Source organism: Lonchura striata, chromosome Z (assembly GCF_050655825.1).
Source record: "Lonchura striata isolate lonStrDom1 chromosome Z, ASM5065582v1, whole genome shotgun sequence".
NCBI classification, from domain to species: domain Eukaryota; kingdom Metazoa; phylum Chordata; class Aves; order Passeriformes; family Estrildidae; genus Lonchura; species Lonchura striata.
In genome coordinates, this window is record NC_140740.1 from 33,324,480 (window position 1) to 33,342,376 (window position 17,897).

Below are 17,897 nucleotides of genomic sequence, written 5' to 3' on the forward strand. Positions count from 1 at the left end.
AAAAAACACTTATTGCAGATAGAGCAGGATCCTTTGAGGTACATACCTGATCCCAAAGTTATGGACAGGCACGGCAATTTTAACATTAATACTATGTTTTAAATAATAGAGAAGGTGCAACATTATCAATTTATGGCTTAACAAAATACAAATCTTACTATTTTACAGCCGGTTAAAGGATTGAAGTCTATAACATTTCATGATTCTCTATTAGAAGAGTACTTGTAGTGGTAAATACTACGAGACAGGAAATTTCCATATATGGGGCTTTTATTCATCAACAAAACAAAGAGAAAGAAAAGAATAATGAAATTGCTGGGGACAGGCCTCTTCCTGCAAGTGTATTCGTGCAGCACTAAGCTGAGCAGGTTGGAAACATTGGTGGGCAGAATAAAATAATTTAAACTCCAAACAAAAGAGGAGAGACAAAAGCAGAAAACATGTCAGAAAACAGTATTACACTGTGTGTACATGTGTGCCAAAGCTGTACCTGATCACCAGGTATCTCACATATATGTATATATAAACACATATGTTTTCTAAGCATCTCACTATTTTTTTTTTCTCAGAGAGTATTTCTGTTATCAGACACTTGCTTTCCCATGTTTAGTACACTCAGGACTCATTTCCATGCCTTTGCTATTTTTTTTTCTTTATTTATTTCAGTATAAGGCACTGTAAGCACAATTTTTTTGGCTAGTGAATAGGCAGAGAGATCTTCTTGTACAAAGAAGATCTTGTACATCTGCATTTTCAAAGCAGATGATTAGCTGTACTAGGCTTTGACAAGACAGTGAGTGTTTCATAGCTATATTCTTGTGCAGGTCTTTGAAATTATTCTCTCTTGATAACTAATTGGAGCAGCTGACCTTCCCAGTTTCACATCCATCCACAGTTTCCCAGCAACAGTGCGATGAGTCACCTACTACACCATTTATCCGCTGACCATTATTTGCAAAACTGCACAAAAAATGTTAACTTAGTACACTGCTTTAAATTCAAAAGCAGGTAAATGGGCAGCATTGTGATCCTGGATCTGATCCCTCTCATCTGACCTCAGTGGTGGTACAGAGCTTTGGGATATTACTACCTCCAGCTACCCTCGTTACTTTTTTAAAACTCAAAAGTCATGCCTGTGTGAGCAGCAGCCAGGCAGGTGGCATGGGTGTGCCCAGCCTGCCCATGGAAGGGGCAGGTGCCAGCTCTGTGCTGTACTGTAGGATGTGTTCCCAGCGCAGCAGGCATGTTCAGCCATGAGGCAAGCAGAGCCCATGTGATGGGAAAACTCCCCTGTTTTCCCTCAGCCTCAGCAGAGGCAGGTTGCAGTACACTTGAAAGGCTTCCCTGGAGCACAGTAATTATTAGTGGAGTGTTTATTGCATCACTTCAAATGGAAACAGAATGTCTTTAGAAACACTACACGGCATTTGATTAGCCATGGAGATGAACCTGTACCAGGAACTCGGATTCAGAGAATTCATGTTCAGCCTTTGTGGCTGTAACTGCTCAAGTCAGGATGCCCTCTTCCCCCAGCTATTTATTTAGCTGAAACACATAATGTTCTTGTTAGTTCAGCTAGGGCTGGATATTTCTTTTTTCTCTGTTCCAAGAGAAGCATTGTTCTACAAAAGAACAGCTTGAGTCTAAAAGTAAATAGGTTAGAAAAATAACCCATGCCAATGGGCAGCAGGAGCACTCTGGGTGGTTAAGTAAGAAAATAGGAGCTTGATTTTAGGTGCTCAAGTTTGAAAGTATTTGCCTATGTTCCTCACTTAGTCCTCTCAGACCTTAATACAATTCATATTACCCTCTCTGTACAGCAGAATGGTGAATCCTAAAACTGGATGCTTGTTGTAAACAGACTGGGAAAAAAAAAAATATATATATATATATCACAGATGCACCTTCAATGGTAGTCACCTGAGTTCATCACAGTGGTGGAAGTATATTCTTTGCATGTATATTCTTTACATGTATATTCTTTGCATGGTGTTTCCTAACACTGAATGTACAAGCACTTTAAAGAGAAAAATGATCCCCAGTAGCCGCACCAACTTCATTTGAACATTAGAATATTCACTTTCCCAATTAATCAATAATTGTTATAATTAAAATTGATGGTTGCAAATAACATGACAGAGTGCTGCTGCCAGAATACTGATTGTGTATTTGGCTTGAAAAGATAGGCAGTAGCATGGAACACTTATTTTCCAATTTGCTTTTAGCTGTGTGCAAATTGCTTTAGCTGTATCCAGCTGATTTAGACCTTGCCTGGAGGTACACTAGATTAATTGGGAACCACACATTCATTGCTTACAAAATGGACTCTGTAATTGGTGAAATTTGTTAGTGCCAGTTATAAAATAACTATATAGTTCTACTTTTTAGTTATCTTTTCATTACTCTTTCAGGAAAAGAAAAAAACAATTAGAATCTTTCAGACATCCAAAATTGCTTTTAAGTCTTTATGCAAAACCACCAATGTGACTACTGGTGGTGACTACAATTAATATATTATGCAAGCCAACATTAGTGTGAATATAGTATTGATTTTTTTCAAAGCTGAAAAACTCTTCAGCACACATAAGAGAGATTTCTTTGTCCTTGTTGTGACTGAACTTTAGATAATGAAACCATTATGTGCTTAATAGCCAGAACTTTAAAAAATAACTTTGTTCCTTTTTTTGTACCTTAATTAGCTTATTATTCACCTAAAAAATTCATTGTTGTTTGCTGGCACCCAAAAGCATTTAAAAGAGACTACAGCTTTTCATAAATCCAGGCTCCTTTTTTGCCTGTGTCTATATTATAATGACACAAAAAGCCTATAGAACAATACATAAATATCATGGACTACTTCCAAGTTATATATTCTCATGATTATTGATGGATTTAAGACTCAATACCATGAGTTGGGCTTTTTTCAGTTTCCCTTTTGCATAACTTTTCCCTAAGACTAATTAAATTCTGAACAAGTTACTTTTGTTTACCACATCTGTTAGGCCATAGAAAGTTCTGCACCTTACTTGTGGTACGGAGCATGGTGCAAGGCAGTGGGGTGGAGTTATTTCCCAGAAAGGGTCCAGGCCCGGCCCTGAACACCTCCCATCTTTGTGAGGGAAAAAGATGCTCTCGAACACATTGCCACCTTTCAGCTTTGTAACTGCTCAGGAGATACACACAATAGAGCCATGCAGAGAAAACCCTTGCAAAGCTCTCATTTAAGTTCCTGTGACCAAGTCTGCAACCTTTCCCTGGCACAAAACATTTGAGCCTATTGACCAGTTGCAAATAAACTACAGACTCTGAAAACAATTTCTACATTGACAAATATTGCTAAAAAGACAATGCAGAGATGGCCTGTTACTGGTCTCATGTAGGAAAAAGTAAGAAGATCACGATTTGTTAAATATTTGAGGGTCTGAAGAGAAAAGAGATCCACTAAAGTGGTCTTTACTAGTCTTGCTGGTCACAGAACTATTTGTTGTTGTCTCTTTACTGTAGTGATTAGCTAGCAATTTGCTTTTCATGGTGTCAGAAGATATGTGTAATTCAGCTGTTGATTCGAGTAGAGCATCTGACCTTGATGTTATCACTAGGGACTAATGGATAGCAAATTTAAGCAGTGATCCAGGGGCAAAGCATAATCAAAAAGGGGTGTGGGAGTTGTGAAAGGGAGATGGTGGTCTGGTCTGTGTCCCTAGCTGCTCTTAGCCATTCTGATAAAGCCTCCTGAAAACTGTCCTGTGTTTGCCTTGCAGATTCAAAATCGAGAAGGTTTTCAGTTTGCATCCTACTGATCACTGTATACTAGTCAAATGAGTTTTGGCATGAGTCAGAGGGGTAATAATATTATTGATAAATGTTGTCTTCATTAAATCAATGGCTTGCTTTGAAACTTGTTTTGCCTGTCAGCTACCAAATCTTACCAAATCCTGAATGATTTGGGAATTAATTTTGTCCTTTTGAAAAAATGGGGAGGAAGGCCCCAAAATGTCAAAGCTGAATTCCTGCAAGCCTCTTTTCCTCTTTCAACTGAACGAGGTTTAAAACAAGCAAACAAACAAACAAACAAAACCACAACAAGGAACAAAACCACAAGACTGTAAAACATTACTATATATTTAGGGCACTTAATATGAAAGTATAGTACCAGTTTTGAGCTTAGGAACATATGAAATACTGCATCCTGAAGATTCAGCTGAGCTTATCTAAGCTGCACACTGAAATGCTAATATTTAAAACTGGAGCAGCCAAAATGAAAGCAAGTACAATGGCAAGTACAACAACATATCCCATGATGGAAATACCCATCTTACAGTGAAAAATACTCAAACTGGCTTCTTAAACACACATGAGGAGACATAGGCCCTTTACACTGGTGACTAGTAATCTAACACTGCCATTTAATGGGGCCCAAAAATGTAAGAATTTATAATGGTAACAAACAATGAAAGAGAGGCATACCAAAGGTTTCAACTTACTACCATGAGAGGAAATGTAACTGGAGACACACACCTCTGGTTTGCCACATACAGTCCCTTGACTGATAGTTTTCTACTTTGCAATAAACTTCTCTTTCTCTATATTTTACTCATCCCTTCAGATGGCAGGTACAGAAGGTGTATTCTTGCTGTAGGTGAGTGGCATGTCACTAATGAGACAGGTGCAGTGCTCTTTAAAGACAACTTTTTGTCAAGGCCATGCTTGAACTTTAAGACTGACCCATACTTTATCCCATCTTATTCTTTGTAAATTGCTCAGATGTATTAGCGTAATTCAGCTCTTTTCAGACTGTAAACACCCTGTCCCTTGATGCTGCAGGCTTCTGCCACTGAGGAAAGCAGAGCACACGAGAGGGCAGCTCATCAGTTCATAAGCCAGTGGTATGTAGCAAGCACTCAACAGCTTCAGAACAGTCAGGTCTGTCCCAAGGGCATTTGCTCCATCTTAACTCTACAGTGAAGGTCTGCCTATCCAATACCAGAGCTTTCTTTAGTAGGACTCACTGCAGTTTGTAGTGTCAGTGTCTGGGCACTCACCTGCTCCTACTCAGTGACTTATGTGACACCACTGGTCCTTGTGCTGCTTGGGTGACTTTGCTGGACCCACAACTCTCGAAAGCCCTGTGTATGTCACTACAGAGCACAGCACTGAAGTCTTTAGACCATATTCAGAAGTTTTATCCCAAGTCACTTTTATGTTAATGCGTCCTGTCCTCTATACATATCAGGGCCAGATTTACTTGTTCCATACCCTTTCTGGGTGCACATTGAATAATTTGCCAGGCCAACACACTACATATCCTGCTCTCCTTTAATACAACTGGATTTTAGTGTATGTTCATAACCCTTTTAGAAGTAGGACAAGGTTTTAAAAGCTTGTGATCTAGTGTGAAGTGCAGATACAAAACTCCAAAGCTGAGCAGTCATTGCTCAGCTATTTTATTGCCAGTGGGCTACAAAAGAGACCTCTAAGCAAACTGGTATCAAATCATGCATACGGCATATATATGTGACCCTGTAATAAAGGGGAGAGTAAGTACATGAGCATCTGAGAGAGCACATATGCTCAAGGAAGAAGGAAGGAGTTATACCAAATAGCAATTACTTGCTCTGCCTCAAGGAACAAAATCATTATCTGAATTGCAGAAGAGTCTGCCTGAGACTAATGAGAGGTGTTCTAGCATAAAGAACTAGATTCTGTCTTGCTGGTTTTAGTGTTTTCTTTCTCTAGCAGCTTCTTCTACAACTTTTTTGGGAAAATAAATCCAAACATGGGGACAGACTCCTGACAGATCAAAGGGAAAGTGGTCAACTGGTTTCAGGAAAGCCACAAGTCATTTAGAGTCTTAGGATTCTATGCTTTCTCTGTTCAAGTAAATCAGTTTCTTTTCAATCAAGAAGATAATAAATTAGGGCTGCAGATACTTGTAGTAAAGCTTGGTATTGAATTGTTGTGTTCCAATGCACGGCATGGAACATGTTGTCATTGACATTTTAATGACCTTTTCTGTCTGGAGCTGTACTTGAAAATCAGTGGCTTGATGAGGCTCATCACTGCAAATACTTAAGCTGACTTAGTGACAGAGTGGGGAAAGGTATGAACAAAAGGAAATTATAAAAAGCAAGCCTTGCTCTGGTTTTTATAAGCAAAGGAAAAGCAGAAATTTCTGCTCTTTTTGCAGTCCATGTAGCCCATGATGTGGTTCCTCCCACTCTCTTCTGCAGAACAGAACCTCAAAAGAAGGTAGCTTGCTGAAGCAGGCAGCAGAGCTGACCACTGCTGAATAGGGAGCTCATTAATGATAAACATGTTCTGTATACAGAAGGTGCCTAGTTTGAGTATGTGTATTAAGAGCCAGTTCCTTTTAAAACTAACTGTCCCTTTCAGTCACTCTCACTGGAAGGAGAGAGGAAAAAAGTGCTCCTGTATCCTCACGTGACTTCTAGTGTCACTTGGACTCCCAAATACAAGTTTATACTGTTGAGGAAAGATGGGCTAAAAAATAAGGAAAAAAAAAAATAGGACTAATTTTTCATGGTGGCTGTTAACTATTCAAGGGCTCTTCAGTCTGAGGCTTTTTATTCTACACCTCATTTCCACTGTTTGATTTGAAACATATAAAGAAAAAATTCCTCTTTATATTTGTCTATTTAAAAAAATATTAGCAGGGGTCTTACCAAAGTCTGAGGCTTTTTATTCCACACCTCATTTCCACTGTTTGATTTGAAACATATAAAGAAAAAATTCCTCTTTATATTTGTCTATTTTAAAAAATATTAGCAGGGGTCTTACCAAAGCTCTTTCCCTGCATAACATTCTGTAAGAAACAGCCCAAACACAAATCCCTTAAGAGCAGAAACTGCACATTCTTAGTAATTCTAAAGGTGCAGCCAAGGCTGGGGGCTCCTGGAGCTTGGCATGTCCCACCCCCCTAACCCTAGCAAAGGGGAAAGACTGCTAGGGTACAGCTCTAGCCCAAGGCATCTATATCCCTGAGCCAGAGATGAACAGACTGAAATGGGAGTCCAGGGCCACTGAGAAAGGGTGGGAAGAGGAAGCTCTGTGGGAGGCTGGGCAGGCAGACCAAGGCTTGGTAATACCCTCAGGGCCTTGGAAGCAATTAAAAGAACCAAAGTCATTTACTTGTCGAGATGGACGCTTTAAAATCAGTCTTCTGTATTAAGGGTTTAAACAGGCTTTCAGAGAGCCTTTGCCTACTGATCTAATTTTTATCAGGCATTGCTGCACTCTTTCAAGAGGATGTCCTGTAGCATTATGCCCAAAGCAGCCAGCAAGCTGCTGCTCCTCTTGTCAGCTAACTCAAATGATAGATACCATATAATTAATTAGCATACATCTTTATACCGTGGCTAAAATGGCCACGCTACTGTGGAAACATCTGTGAGGCTACTGGAACTGAATTACAGGTATCAGCTAGGTCTGCAGGAATTCATTTGTTTGCAACAAAATCTACACTTTCATAGCCCTAGAACATTTTTCTATTGTGTTAAAATGGAGATTAAGTTTTCTTCATGACAAATATTTCTAGGCTGCAAGTAATAATTTCCTTTGCTAAACCTTTAAGCTTGCTAATTTATCAGTCCAGATGAGAAATTTCAGAGTTGCAATTGAATTTGAAAGCCTTATTTAGTGTGTGTTGCACAGAAATTACTAAAAGCTAGTATAAGAATTTTACAGGGTGTCTATCTCCCCACCACTGGAATGTGTACAACTTCACCTGATGTCTCCTCTCCTTAATGAAAACCTCTTGCATTTCTTGGTTACAGTGAGATTCTACCCCCTCCAAAAGAAAAGAAAAAAGAAATAATGACAAAAAAAAAAAAAAAAAAAAGAGACGGAAAAGAAAAAAAGCCAACCTTGGCAAAAAGGCTGAATCTAGAGAACTTAGGAAATACAGACCTAGAAAAAAAGAAATCTTCCCAAGGAAGAACTGCAGTTCACAGTAATGTTATAGGGTGTTTAGGGCAGAGAGCTACATGAAGTGCCGAAAGTGAAACCAGAACTCTCTTTCTAAAGCAGAACAAAGCTGGCATATTAAGTAATGACTGTATGTCTCCAGTTCCCTCTGATGGAGGGAGATAAAGGCTCAGACTTCCTATGTGGACTTTGTATCATTCACAATTTCAAGTCACTGGATGGTTTCAAAATACCTTTGAAAACTGTAACATTTTTTGTTAGTTACCTTAGGTTCCTTGTTAACCAGTGGCGTGTCATAGCTACCCATGGTATCTTGCACTATCCTCTATGAGCGGCTCTTGCTATTATTAAGAGATAGCTATAAATATAACTGCAGTGTATGAATTTGAAGTGAAATATGTTCTCTGTCCCAAACACTGTAGGCTAAATAGAGGCAAGAGACATTAATACAGACTAAGATAAAGGTGCAGGTCAACGGATGAATTGTGATAAAAGGAAAGAGAGAACAAGTCAAGGGTCAAACTTACAAATGTATGCAGAAAGCTTTTAGATGTGCAAATAGAGTTTTGATGGTATCAGATAGATGTAAGAGAGCTCATTAAACTAGCAAGTGGCACAGAGAGGGGAGAGGAGAAAAGAGGAGAGAGAGTGGCAAGCAAACACTAGAGTGAGATTCTGAGACAGAAACATGAGGGCAGTACTTCTGTCAGTTGTGACTGACAAGACTGATGCCAGGAATGAAATATGAATTAGACTGCCTACGTGACTCACTGGTTCTCTGAGAAGAACCAAGGTGGAGAGTTGTAGAAGGGGACTATAGTGTCCTTTGTTTATGCCAATATCCACAATCCCTCGTGTGTGTTTTAGGATGGATTCAGGGATTCTCTAAATTCATGTCCTTTGGGGGTCCTTGTTCTGACAGCAGAGTGACAAGTGTAACTCCAAACCAAATGGTTAAGCCCAACCAGTGCATTTATCAGAAGCAAGGAGGGGATGTGTGGCGCAGAATTAGCTTTGTGACCTCTCAGGTGCTCCCCAAGGCCACCAGGGAATTCTAAAATTACAAAACTGAAGTTATGTTTTTCTTAGCCCCCATTTTCACCAGCTCTGGCTAGCCCTGGTAGTCAGCCAGCTCGGCTGGTTAGACCTCTCTTCTATTTCAGCCCCTAGAGCTACATGATAGCTCAAAAAGCACCCCACCCTCCTTTGCTGTCCACATCTATTTTTCTCCCCCTGCAAACATCACAAGAGTAGGTCCCCGGCTGGGTTTTTGAGTCTGTGTGATGGGCTTGCACTGACAGACCTTTCATTTCTCTAGCTGCATTTACATGGACAGACTTAGAAACTCAAATGAGTGTACTGCATAAGACCTGCTCCACCTTTGCAAGACATCCAGCAATGTCTGGATGAAAGACAGAAGCTAGCTGCTGCTGGAAGGGCAGGGTGGTACAGGTGAGCTAGAGGTAGCAAAAAGTATAATCCGATCATGTGGAAAAGTGAGTGTAAATGTATCTGTATCATGATGCTTCTGCTGCCCCTTTTCAGGGATCAGCCTCTACAGCTCTTAGTTCCCAGGTGTATAAATTGTATTACTGCTTCAGTTTGCTCTTCCTTTGGATCCTCACACAGTGGTGAAATGACTTAGGCAGCTGCACATCAGTGCTCAGATGTGTGGGCGAGTACCCTTTGGCTTTGGGGAATGCTCAACCAGAGAGTGATACTCACTGTGGCTCAGCCTTTAGGGAGGTCAGTATGGCAAGTGTTAAACCAAAAAGAAGGCTATGAAGCTAGGTGCTAGACATAATAATCTTAAGTGGAGGAAGACAATAAATGGCAAGAGATGTTAGCCACTCTTACAGACTTCAAGGATACAGTAAAACTATAACATTAATTGTAATTTTAACTGTTGCTTACCCTGTGTCAATCAGACTAATTCATTCCAGTTATGACACTCAAACACACTAAAAATCACTAACAGTGTGAATTTGTAAGAACTATTTTGCTGTGGTAGCATTAATGGTTTAGGGAGAAAAACCAAAAGTCAATGGTATGTTTCAACACAAAAGCCATCTGAGCCTTTACTATAGAAGTAATAAGGCATTTATTATTTCAAGAGCCCTGCATTCACAATATCCCCTTTTTCAAAGAAAACATCCCTTCCTTCCCATTTTTTAATGAGGCTAACTTGTAGTATGTTACCACTGTGAGACTTCTGGATGTGTTCAGAACAAGACAATAATAGTAAGCCACAGATGAATGATGTGTAATAAAAATCAATAAACCTTATAACTATTCACTAAGGGAACTGATTTTATGCCTATAAAAATAAAACAATTATAGCAGTATTAATGGCAGATTCATCATAGTAATATAAAAGTCCAAGTGTGCTTGTCTGTTGGGAATCTTTAATTCATCCTTCTGTATTAAGTATTCACAAGGTAGAAGAAATGGAACCAACTTCAAGAACAACCTTTAACTTGCAGTAATTCACCCTGCCAAAAAAAAAAAAAACAAAAAAAAAACAAACCCAACAAACACAAAATAAAAACAACCAGTAAAACTTTAAAAACCAGTTTTGACAATCAATGTAACCAGGATATGCAGAAAAGGAAAATAGTTAAAGCCTCAAAAACCTGACCAGTAAATTTGATTTTTTTTCATATCATGATTAGTGATGTCATGCTATTGTGTACTGTGTTAACTGCATTGTAACAAAACAGGTGGTATAGCCACAGAAAATATTTATCTTACGGTAATGCAGGTTAGACACAGCAAAGGATTTTTTTTTTAATTGATAGGTCCTCTGTTTTTAGGCATCTATTAATTTTTGGATGGAAGGGCAATACAGATATAATAGGAAAAAAATTGCCTATAAATTATAGCATACAGAGCTGCTTTAAAACAGGTATTAGAGACTTCAGTTCCACTAATACCATTCAAAGTGTTACCACTGGCCTTTTTTTTGAGCCTATCAGGGTCAACAGAAAAAGGTCCATCTGCCATCTGGCTTGGACCCTGCATTGACCACTGGGAGAGAAAAAATGGCATAGGCCCAGCAGGAGCATGACTAGGAGCTGTGCCCTTGCTGCACCCTCTGCTGTCTACACTTATGGCACATCCTTCAGAGTGGCTCAAGAATACCCAGAAAAAAAAAAAAAAAATTAAAAATTCAAAGTTTTTCATTATTCTGATTGCCAAATTATTTACAACAAGTAAAAAAATGAAAGCATTTGATATAGGTTTTACATAAAATAAACTAGGTTACAGCCTAAAACAAGTAAACAGGTAATGGCATTAAAGTCTCTCCTAAATTTGAGTAATTGTAAACATTAAAAACAAAGACTGCAGGACTATTCAAGTAATAGAACAATCACAGATGTCTTCTCATATGCAGGCTATTAGGTTATCTGCCATTCAAGATTATCAAAAAAGACATTTCCTTATTCACAAATGCTCATTATCTCCATTTAAAATCTATACATTATATACAACACAGTTTTTGTGGTACTAGAATCCCCATGCCTTCCAAAGGTATATTTTTCACAATACACAATTACAATGAAACAGTGAATACAGTAACATTTTACACTGATGCATCTCAATAGGAATCATCAAATAGACATCTACATTGTACCAAAGTGTCATCAAAGTTAGCCTCTCTGAGAGCTTGTGGGAAATACCAGAAGGGTATGCAAGGTTCAGGCACACTGATACATAACATTATTTATTTACAATTGGAAAGGAAAAAAGAGAGAAGAAAAAGAATAGGAAGAAGAAGAGAAAAGAAACTAACAGCCTTTTGCGGTTAACGCCTTCTAAACATGACAAATACATATCTCCATTTAGTGTGTGGTTCGCAACTTAGCAGCAGACCCTGTGTGCGAGCCTTGGTACTGATACAAAAAAGTAAAGAATATATATATTTTTATATATATATGTATATATATATATACGCATATATATATATATAAAAACAGAAGTCTAATTACAGCAACATTTGTTACTCTGTGATAAAATCTGCAATTTACAAAAATGAAATGACTGGTTTTTGCCTGCCATTAAGGCATTTCAAATTAACACCATGGAACTGATGTCTGTAATAAAGCGCTTCCTCATGTGATCTAGTCACATGACAATGTTCATCCCCAAATTCATCATTCTCTGAAAAGAGAAAAGAAGAAGGTTTTAGTAAGCAGCATCCTTTCCTTATATTTTTTTTTCCTGCACCTTGAATGCATCATGAAATGAAATCTGTACAAGTATTCTCAAACCCAAGAAGAAAAGGCAGCAAGCCCTGTCCTCATCCCTCCCCTGACAGGAACAACATCCTGAGAAGTAACCTGCTCCAGGATTTTTCTTCTGAGTGCTGATACCTATCATCCATCTGCTCTTCCAGGGCTACAAACCTTTCTTATTCAAATAATTCTAGCTATATATTGTTTGTTTCAGCATCAACTTTCAGACAGACACCCGGAAGATGGAACTTCACAGTTCTATCTGATACATTAAACTCTGAGCCTTAACATGGCAGCAGTGAATGAAACCCTAGTGTTAAAAGATGCTTTGGAAATTTCACTTGATATGGGAACATCATAGTGCAGAAGTTTTACTCTTGTCAAACAAGTAAACAACTGAGAGGCTTTCAGGTATGTAATGACATGCTTGACATGAGTATACAACTTCATGTATGGCATTAAGTTGAATACCAATGTATGGCATGTATGACATGGGTGTGCAATTTAAATACAAAATCATGTCTCATGGGCTCCCAAACAAACCTCTCTAAAAACAAGATAAGCAAGCCAGGCAGACTTGCAGAATAGATAAAATCCTAAATTTTTCTGGTCATGCATGAAGCCAACTGAACTGAACTGAACAATTTTAAACTCATTTTATTAAAAACTTGGATCTCATAAATTATATTTAATAATCTCTTGTTTTATCTTAATACCAATCCTTAAAAGACACTCTATGGAAAATCTCTGAAGACTTGTTCTTAATGACCTATGTTACAATTAAAGAACACAACTAAGGACAAAATGTCATTCTAAGGAGAACAAAAGTGCAAGTAACCCAGAGTACCAAGTTTTTTCTCAACCTTAAAAACTGTGTCATACAATGAAATGCACACCAGCAGGCTAAAAAAAAATCTGTTATTTGCTTTCTCCTCTCTATGTTACAATATATAATTTATTGGCCATTTACCTTCTTTGTGCAGGAAACATACCAGATGCAGATGCCTGTGCAGCCACCTGCTGAGTGGCAACAAGGGCAGCAGAGGTCAATCCTGTGAGAAAGAAGAAACAAAGGAATACTGATGAATATATCTTTCTGTAATAAACTGAATTGTCTTTGATACATATTCTACAAGAAACTACAGCATTTCTACTAACTGCATTCTTGTCCAAATACTGCACTACATGATACTAAGTGGTTTGTATGGGAGTTCATGAATAGGAAGCTCAGTAGAAATAATAAGTGTCAGGAAACAAGAAGAATCAAAAGTCACAGTGAATTACAGAAACAACATGCTAGCTTTTCAGGATACAATACTTTCATAATAACTTACCATTTTTACAGTTTTGCTACTGAATAAGCATAATGCATCCCAAAAGGCATATAGGATCACTGAATCACACTGAGAAATGTTGAGACTTTTACACAGGAAAAATAACTGCTGAGGCACCAAGTCAATGTAAAGAAGAAATGCCATTTAGCCACCAATTGTGGTAGCACATGCTTTGCTGCATGGGAGGAAGCCTCCTTTTAATTCAGCTAGAGTCATGGTTAGAGACAAAACATTCAAAGATCAGTATAAAACCTAGGGAGAATAAATTGTATCCTACTATACTGCTTTTTCCCTGACTGCAACTTTGTGCACGGCATTTGCCAAAATACAAAGAGTCCCCTTTCAAACAGTCAAATTATAACAAGCACAAACCCTTGTGACTGCAATGCCTTATACATAAAATATGTTCAGTATAAAAAGCTTTTGTTTTTGCTACACTTCCCCCATTGCTTACACAACCCTAATTATACAAAAAGGAGGTTGTTTGGTTTGGATATTTTACTGCCTTTCAGCCAGTTAATGTCATTTTGCAGGAGGAATCAAAACATTCATGTGGATGACAGCCTAACTGGTACATCTTTAATAAAGCTCTGACACCCAGTTTGGGAAACAAAACTTGGTATTTCTCAGACATGAAGCTATTAATTTATTGCTAGTACATGCTGTGGATTTTCAAGCCTTCTTCCTAAATGTAAAGCACTTCTGTTCTAACAGCAGGCTGTCTATTCAAAATGCTTAATGTAGGCACAATTTCCAGTGTCAAGGCAACAATTCCATAAGGCAAGCTAATCCCACCCACTGACAATTTTCTGCTCACCTTGAAACGGGTCATACTGTCCAGGTATAAGAGGGTAGCCCATTCCAACATGTGTATGGTGGTGGGTATGGAGATGCCGCTGGCTGAAAGGAGAATGGCGGTCTCGCTCCCTTTCTGCTTCCCGCTCACGTTCAGCTGGTGATTTTTCCACAGGCTAGTAACAGAAAGTGAAAGAAAACTGATGTGAGAACTTTAAAAGGGATGAAATCACAACAACAATATGTGCCACTACTGTCAAAACTTTCTGAATACAAATGATGTATCTCACTTTTTCGGAAGAAGTATCTCTACCGGATTATTTGCACTTGATTCTAATCTCCAGCTAATCTTTCTGGATAATGGAAGATTTCCCAATGCACAAAGACTTTGAGGCAATGCACTACATCTTGAAGACACCATGGTGACTTCTAGTTTTGCATTCCCTGAAGCTCGCCTGGCTTGCCAATGCCTAAACAACCTAGGTAAGCTGCTGAAAATGCTCAACCTTCTAAAGCTTTCTGGGAATCTGATTAGCAGAAAAATCTCTTAGAAAATAGAATGAGAGCCAGTGACTTTCTCACAGCTAAAACCAGCAACAACAAATCTGAAAGTAAAATAGCAGTATTTGTCCCAACTTTGTAAATCTTGTTTATAAATCTTCAGAAATGGGGGCTGGTAATCAGCTATTTAGATGTAGATTCTTGGCAAATACAAGGAGGGGTTATTATCAAAATCCATAGCCCAACCTCTCATTTCATTATGTTTCCAAACAGGAGGTTCCTGTCTAACTGCAAAAATCTGTGCACCAGGAGGCATTTCTGAATCTGTATTTCTATATGAGTCTAGTCAAGACAAGAAACCTCAGCACAGAACTGTGTTAGATGTGTTACCTCCAGTTTATGCCACAGAAGCATTCTGACTATAAACTGCTTTTATTGTAAGCAGTACTATAAAGAAGAATCATGCACTCATAGCTTGATGCCAGATTGTGTGCTTCCCACAATTATGTTTTTCCTCTCCCCACCCCGTATGTAACACTCTCCAGTAAGAACGGACAAAGCCTTACAACAGGTGACTTGCTGCGATACTGGCTGGCATGCTGCTGGAGCAAATCCAGTGCTTTGGACTCAGTGGTTGATTTTGCATTGATGCTTGGGCTGGTATTGACCTTCTCTGCCTCTTCTCTCCCTGATATCTTCCCATAAACTGGATAATGAAATCCTGGAGAGAGATAGGCCCCTGCAGATAAACAATAAATACCACATCAAGTTACTGTTTTTACATTTTGATTATATCTGGGTAGGAGGAGAGAATATCAGAACCGACAATTACATCAAAAGTAGATCACATTACTACCAAATGGCATGACTGCTCTTCAGTTTCATCACCTAATTTACCCTGATGAATGGAGGTTATAAAGAGGGTTGAGTTGATAACCATTTCAGACATTTATGGGTCCTCTTTAAGTAAAAGGAATAGTAACTATAATAATTCTGACAGTAAGTTCTTAGAATATTTTTATAGGCAATAAACTATCTGTCAGACTAACAGCAACAGTAGACTGTCAAGTGTTGAGCAACTTAAGAGTTCATAAAAGGAACATCTTGTATTAAACCAGTTTAATCTACAGAACATGCCCCAGTGGAAGCACAAGCAAATACAACGTCACCCATGAAGCTTCTAATTTAGCCTAGCTACTAACAGAAATATTAAAATGCAGGCTTTACTGAACCTGAGGATGCAAATCTTAACTAGTGCGCAAGGTGGGTTTTAGAATACATACCAGGATAGCTGTGCATTAGGACAGGAGAGACTGCGCGATAGGCTGGATGGTTGGGATCATACATCTGTGGATACGGATAAGCATGCAAGTACTGGATGTATGACTGATGCTGACTCATTGGTGAGGAAACTGCTACTCTAGCACCCCGAGAGTCCTTCCAATTTACAGGAGTCTTTTGATCATCGTTTTTTATCTTGCTCTCATCCACTGATTGAGAATCAGAACGCTTGACCTCTTTGGGCTCCTCTTTAATGCTTGCTAATGAGACAGGAAGGTTAGGCAGGGAACTTTCCTTGTTAGGTGTTTTTCTAGGGCTGTCTTCTTTTAACTTTTTCTCATGATCAAATTCTTCTGATTTTTGCTGATCAAGGTATTTGGGCTGATAAACATAATGATGCCATGTTCGTGAATCTGGATCCTAATAAAAAGGAGAAAAAAATTGTTCTGAACTTAGAAATAGAACTAAGTTTGTTATTGATATTTCCCATGTTTCAGTTAATGTATTTTTAATAGCTGTTTTAATACCATATCCTCATTACATAGAGGAGAGGTTGCCACAGAGTGCCTCAAGCTCAAAGTCAAACCAATATGCCCATGAAGGAGCAAGAATCTATTATCAAAATTTAATTCAATTGCTTTATTTTATATCCTTCTTCATGCCTTTAACTAGTTTAATCATGAAATATATGTGCAATGTAAATGAAGTTCTGAGACCATGTTATTCATAAAACATTTTAATTAAAGCCTACAGAGAGACTTTTCCCATTAGAGAGCAAAAAGTATCTGTGAACCACAAAATTAGAGCTGGTTAATGATATGCCAGACTACTTAGAATACCTGGAACAATGAACATGAAAAGCTGATCTAGCTGGCAAGATTCTAATGCTGCCTCCAGTATTACAAACATCCAGGAATCAGTGGAAGTAAAATATTAAAGCAAACCTTTTCAGCTGACAATCTTATTTTAAGTTTGTAAAGTTACAGGTGGGTGAGTATTTATTGGATCAGGATTCCATGGTTTAAAGAACATGTACTGGGCACTGTAAATGCTTTTATAAAAAATGTATTATACAGACCAGTTTATAAACATGTTACAGAACTAGAGAGGGGAGTTCTTCACAACACCACACCAAATCAGTACAAGAAGTAACAGGAAGACTTCTTTTTCCAATACAGGATATGCAAGAGTTAATTGTCAAGATTTTCTTCAACTGACAGACATTTATGGCACATGCCACAGAAATATAAGCATACAACTAAATGCTTGGACAGACTGGTTCAAATACTTGAATCAGCAGAAATCTTCTCCTACTTAGGGCTGTACCATCCCACTTCCTTTAGAACTCTCTACTCCCACTCCCTTCATCCCACTGTACCTTGAAAGACAGTCTGTAAGGGTGAAGTCTGGGATGTACCAAACACCAGAACATAAAAGCATCAAGGATTAAGGCTCTAGTTCAGAGCACGGAGACAGTTGCATTGCCTCAAATGAAGGCAATGTGCCATCTACGAGGGCCAGCATGAAGCCACTGGATAAAATTCTGGTCCCACTGAAGTAAATGGCAAAACTATCACTGACTTCAATGAAGAGAGGATTTCATCCATTGTGTAGGTCTGTAGGGGCTTGAGGTTGGTTGACAAGAGAAGGGGAACTTAACTGCTTCAGAAAGGTCACCATGGGTTAAGATAAAGAGCTGTGCTTTAAGCCAACTCTTCAAAGAAGCACCTCACCCATCTTTAGTAAATGCCGTCATTTAACAAAAAAAAAGAAACACTTCAAACCATGTATCAAATGTAGTTTAAGT

At 38.5% G+C, this 17,897-nt stretch overlaps 1 protein-coding gene across 12 annotated transcripts in view; it reads right to left on the minus strand.

Moving 5' to 3' along the window:
- Positions 1–252: 252 nt before the first annotated feature.
- The window catches only part of ZNF608 (zinc finger protein 608), a 101,543-nt gene continuing 83,898 nt past the window's right edge, over positions 253–17,897 (minus strand). For 10 of the 12 annotated variants that reach the window (XM_085567281.1, XM_085567280.1, XM_021546247.4 and 7 more), the window contains 5 exons: positions 16,093–16,510; positions 15,376–15,548; positions 14,331–14,484; positions 13,150–13,231; positions 253–12,105 (listed from right to left, as the gene is read on the minus strand). In XM_085567281.1, coding sequence (XP_085423407.1) covers positions 12,099–12,105; positions 13,150–13,231; positions 14,331–14,484; positions 15,376–15,548; positions 16,093–16,510 — 834 coding nt within the window. In that variant the 3' untranslated portion in view covers positions 253–12,098. The remainder of the gene's footprint in view (positions 12,106–13,149; positions 13,232–14,330; positions 14,485–15,375; positions 15,549–16,092; positions 16,511–17,897) is intronic. The other 2 variants (XR_014951458.1, XM_085567284.1) reach the window with 2 other exon arrangements.